Source organism: Tinamus guttatus, unplaced genomic scaffold (genome assembly GCF_059628265.1).
Source record: "Tinamus guttatus ecotype Peru unplaced genomic scaffold, ASM5962826v1 Tinamus_guttatus_pri_ptg000107l, whole genome shotgun sequence".
Classification (NCBI taxonomy): Eukaryota; Metazoa; Chordata; class Aves; order Tinamiformes; family Tinamidae; genus Tinamus; species Tinamus guttatus.
Window position 1 is genome coordinate 608,154 of NW_028288641.1, and position 4,687 is coordinate 612,840.

Below are 4,687 nucleotides of genomic sequence, written 5' to 3' on the forward strand. Positions count from 1 at the left end.
ATGGTCCCCGCTGCGCTGGGGGCCACCGAGGAGGCGTCGGGGCGGCCCGACCCCCCCGCCACGGCCGGGGTCCCCAAGCAAGGCCTGAGCCCGGCGGCGGCAGGACCGGGTGGCACCGCGGGGCTCCCTGCACCCGGCTGGACCCCCCCGGGCCCGGCCGGCAGCACCAGCCCCCGGGCACCCACGGCCCCGGGACCCAGCGTCCCCCCGGCCACCAGCCCTGCGGTGGGGCCGGAGCGGGGCCGTGTGGGCACCTGGGGAGCCACCAGCCGCCCGACACCCCTGCCCAGCCCCATGGCCCATGGGGACCCCGGCACGGGGGGGACGGCAGCCCTGGGGACGCCCCAGCCCAACGGGATCCCTGGTGACACCGGGACCCCTGTGGCCACCTCCTCGGGTGACACCGGCACTCCCTATGGCAACACCGGGACGTCCGTGGCCACCACCGTCACCCCTGGTGGCACCAGGACCCCCTCGCTGGCCCCCGGCGGCCTCGGCCCCGTCACCACTGCCCCCGGGGCCCGTCCTGGTGTCTTCGTGGTGGAGGATCAGCCGCCGCTGCTGCGAGGTGGGTGCCGGGGGAGCGGGCGGGGGTCCGGCCGCGCCGGGCGCTGACCCCTCTGCGCAGCGGCGCTGCTGCGGGTGCCCTGCGAGCTGGTGCTGGACATGGGCTTCGTGCCGGCGCTGGGGGACCCGGCGTCGCGCGAGCACCGCGGGCTGCTGCGGCGCTTCAACGAGACGGTGAGCGGGAACGGCGCGGGGCCCTGCGGGCGGCGCGGGGGGGTGCCGGGCGCTGCCGGGTGCCGGGAGGGCTGTGGGGTGATGTGGGGCACGGTGGAATGATGCAGGGTGGTGTGGGGTGACACGGGACGGTGCAGGAGGACACGGGGCAGCACAGGGCGCTGTGGGGCAGCGTGGGCTGCAGGACACGGTCGGGTGGCAGGGGGGTGACACGGGGTGGTGCAGGGTGATGTGGGGTGGTGTGGGGCAATGCAGGGTGACGCGGGGACAGCATGGGGCCGCCCCTGGCGACCGTCGTCCTGCAGATCTCTCCGCTCTTCATGGCCCTGCCCGGCTTCCTGCGCCTGGAGGTCACCAGCGTCAGGTAGGAGGGGGCCGGGGCCGGGCCCCGTGGGCCGCGCTCCCCCCACGCGCCGCTGTGCCGCAGGAGGGGCAGCGTGGTGCTCGCCTACGACGCGCTCTTCGCGGCCGCGCGGCTGCCCCCGCGGGCGCCGGCACTCGCGGCGCTGCTCAACGCCACCCTGGCGCCCGCCCGCCCGCGCCTGGCCGTGGGGTCTGCGCCCGTGCTGCGCAACGTGGCCCTGGGTGAGTGCGCGCTGCGGGGGCTGCGATGGGCTGCATGGGGCTGCACGGCACTGCAATGGGCTGCACGGCACTGCAACGGGCTGCACGGCACTGCAACGGGCCGCATGGGGCTGCACGGCACTGTACTGTGCTGCATGGCACTGCAACGGGCTGCATGGGGCTGCACGGCACTGCAACAGGTTGCACGGCACTGCAACAGGCTGCAGGACACTGTATGGGGCTGCACAGCACTGCAACAGGCTGCACGGCACTGCAATGGGCTGCACGGCACTGCAACGGGCTGCACGGCACTGCAATGGGCTGCATGGGGCTGCACGGCGCTGCAAAGGGCTACAGGGCACTGCAATGGGCTACATGGGGCTGCACAGCACTGCAACAGGCTGCAGGACACTGCATAGCACCGAATAGGGCTGCACGGCACTGCGTGGTGCTGCATAATGGGCCGTGGTGCTGCAAGGCACTGCATGGGGTTGCAGGGCATTGAAATGGGCTGCAGAGTGCTGCACAGGGCTGTAGGGTGCTGCAATGGGCTGCGTGATGGGTGCTCGGTGCTGCAAAGGGCTGCATGTTTCTTTATGCGGCTGCATAGTTGCTCATGATGCTGTGTGGTGATGCGTGGGGCTGCATAGTTGCTCATGACGCTGCATGGGGCTGCATAGTTGCTCATGGGGCTGTCAATCCTGCTGCCGGGCTGCGCTGACCCCCCATTCCGCCCCGCAGAGCGGCCGCTGGACCCCTGCGCCGAGCTCTTCTCCTGCCAAGCCGGCTTTGACTGCGTGGCCGGGGCGGACGGCGCCGCGCGCTGCACCTCCGTGTGCCACCGCGGCTACTGCAAGAACCAGGGCATCTGCACCCACCCGCGCGGGCGCCAGCCCCTCTGCCAGTGAGTACCGCGGGCAGCGCCCGGCCGCCCCGGTGCCCCCGGCGCCGACCGCCCTCCTGCCACTGCAGGTGCCCCGTGGGCAGCGACTTCTGGTTCATGGGGCTGCGCTGCGACTACCGGGTGACGCAGCAGAGCCTGCTGGGCATGGCCTGTGGGGTGCTGCTCAGCGTGGCCCTCGTGGGCGCCGTCATCGCCGGCCTCGTCATCCGCCGCTTCCGGGCGCTGCTCCTGGAGGCCAAGGTGGACCAGACCAAGAGCAGGTGGGCGGCGCGCGGCGCCATGCGGCCGAGCGGGGCAGCCCCAGTGCAGGGCACCCTGGTGTGGGGCATCCCGGTGTGGGGCATCCTGGGTGCAGGGCATCCCGGGTGCAGGGCATCCCGGCATGGGGCATCCCGGCTTGGGGCATCCTGGTTTGGGGCATCCTGGGTGCGGGGCATCCCACTGTGGAGCATCCCAGCACAAAGCACCCCAACCTGAGGCATCCCAGCATGGGGCATCCCGGTGTGGGGCATCCTGGTGCGGGATCCCCTCCCGGGGTGCACCCGGGGGTCCCTCTGCCCACAGGGCCCCAGCTGGGGTTGGGGACACGGCCTGACCCCGGCCCCACCGGGCTCTGGGGACGGCAGCACCTCCGGCCGTGACTGCGGCCCGGCTGGGTACCGGGGTCTGCAGCTCCGCAGGAGCTGGGCAGGGCCCGGGCTGCTCCTGCCAGGACAAACCCCCCGCGGGGGCTGAGAGCCGCTGACCGCGGAGCCGGGGGGAGCAGGGCACGTGCAGGGCCTGGCAGCCTCTTCCTGGCGCTGCCCGCGGGTCTGTCCTGCCCCGGCTGGGGCCCTGCGCGTGGGCCCTGCGCAGCCCCCTGGCCGGTCCCTTGTCCCAGGTGTCCTCCGGGGAGCGCTCAGTGCTGGAGGAAGCGCTCCGGGCGGGAAGCGCCCGCTCCCGCTCTGTGTGCCGGGCACCGGCCGCGCTTCCTGCCCGCCGTGTCCCCCAGGGCTTCCTTCCCGGGGCACTCGGCTGCTCCGCAGGAAATCTGTAGCGGGGGCTGCGAGGGCCGCGGGGGCCGCGGGGGCTGCAGGGGCTGCAGCTCGACCCCCGGCAGCGGGACCGGGCAGCGGGGCCGGCCTGCGTTGCCCTCCCGTGTCCCCCGCACGGCCAAAGCGGCTGCCTGGGGACATTGCAACCGCGCAGCCCGGCTCCCTTCCTGCCACATCCCGGCTCCCTTCCCGGCGCCCATCCCCGGAGCCGCGCAGGGTCAGCCGCGCGGGCGGGAGCGCTCCCGGCTCCCGGCTCCCGGCTGGCTCCGCTCACGGCCGCTCCTGCAGCTACCGGCGCTTCTGCCGCCTGGACGACGTCTCGGCGCGGTTCTGGTCGCAGCCCTGGCTCGCCTCCGCCAGCTCCCTGGACAACCCCGCGTTCAGCAACTCCGAGGAGCTGCTGCAGCTGCACGTGCTGGAGCGCGGCGGCTGCGGCGCCTGCGGCGGCTGCGGCTGCAGGGACGGGGCTGCGGGGGCTGCGCCGCTGCCGGGAGCGCCCGCGCGGCCCGCGGCCCGGCCCAGGTGAGCGCGGCCTGCGGGCTGCACCGCGCCAGGCTCCTGCGGGGCCCAGGGGGCCTTTCCCCTCTCACGGGTCTGCGCGGGGGTCTTGGGCGACAGGGGCTGCCTTGGTAGCTGCAGGGACAGGCTGGTGGCCACGGGGAATGTGGCTGGTGGCTGCGGGGACGGGTTGATGGCCATGGGGACAGGCTGGTGGCCGCGGGGATGTGGCTGCTCCTGTGCCAGGCCCTGGGTCCCTGCCCCGCTCCACCTGCCCGGGGCTGATGAGCGGAGGTGCTGGGCTGGGCACAACCTTCCCCTCCACGTTTCCCATGGAGGGCGCGCGCGGGGCCGGCTCCCAGCCGGATGGAAGGGAGGCGGGAGGCTCCGGAGGCAGCCGGAGGGCAGCAGATGCCGCCTGCGGCCCGGCCCATGCGCAGGGACAGGACCCGCCACCCTGGCCTTGGCGCGGGGCCAGCCCGGAGCCTCTGCGGGTGCCGGAGTTGCAGCCACGGCTGGGCCCGGGGCATCCTGGTGCCTCTGCTTGCGTGGGGCGAGCTGCAGCCTTGGCTGGCACGGGAGCTGCAGCCGGGGCCGGCTCCGGGCCACCCTGGCGCCCGCTGGTACCGGCCCTGGCCCTGACTCCCCTTGCAGCCTGCAGGCCGAGTGGGACACGAGCTCGGGCAGCGCCCAGGAGCCCATGGTGGACTCGGGCAAGGCCAGCGCCGCGTCCGTGTGCAGCTGGGCGCCGGAGCCGCCGCGCTGGGCGCCGCTCCCCCTGCGGCGGCAGCAACGGCCGGTGAGCGGTGGCCGCGGGGGCCGGGGGCTCCCGGGGTGCCGGTGCCGCCCGCCGCAGGGACCAGCGCCCCTGTCCCCGCAGCAGGAGCCGCGGGCCGGAGCGCAGCGCACGGAGCCGGCCGCGCTGGAGCGCAGCTGGACGGCCTGA

At 74.7% G+C, this 4,687-nt stretch overlaps 1 protein-coding gene across 1 annotated transcript; it reads left to right on the top strand.

The window, feature by feature from the left end:
• Nucleotides 1-4,687, top strand: LOC148595374 (uncharacterized). Its single transcript, XM_088520990.1, has 9 exons — nucleotides 1-568; nucleotides 629-741; nucleotides 1,047-1,105; nucleotides 1,169-1,326; nucleotides 2,047-2,209; nucleotides 2,278-2,469; nucleotides 3,532-3,765; nucleotides 4,396-4,540; nucleotides 4,598-4,687. The coding sequence occupies exons 1-9, from the start codon at nucleotides 1-3 to the stop codon at nucleotides 4,685-4,687; spliced, it is 1,722 nt and encodes a 573-aa protein (XP_088377116.1).

Bases quoted from the DNA above. Each gene is read 5' to 3' on its own strand.
- LOC148595374 (XM_088520990.1), top strand. From the start codon at position 1: ATGGTCCCCGCTGCGCTGGGGGCCACCGAGGAGGCGTCGGGGCGGCCC. The intron at 2,210-2,277 runs GTGAGTACCGCG...CTGCCACTGCAG, and splicing joins GGGCGCCAGCCCCTCTGCCA to GTGCCCCGTGGGCAGCGACT. The intron at 4,541-4,597 runs GTGAGCGGTGGC...CGCCCGCCGCAG, and splicing joins TGCGGCGGCAGCAACGGCCG to GGACCAGCGCCCCTGTCCCC.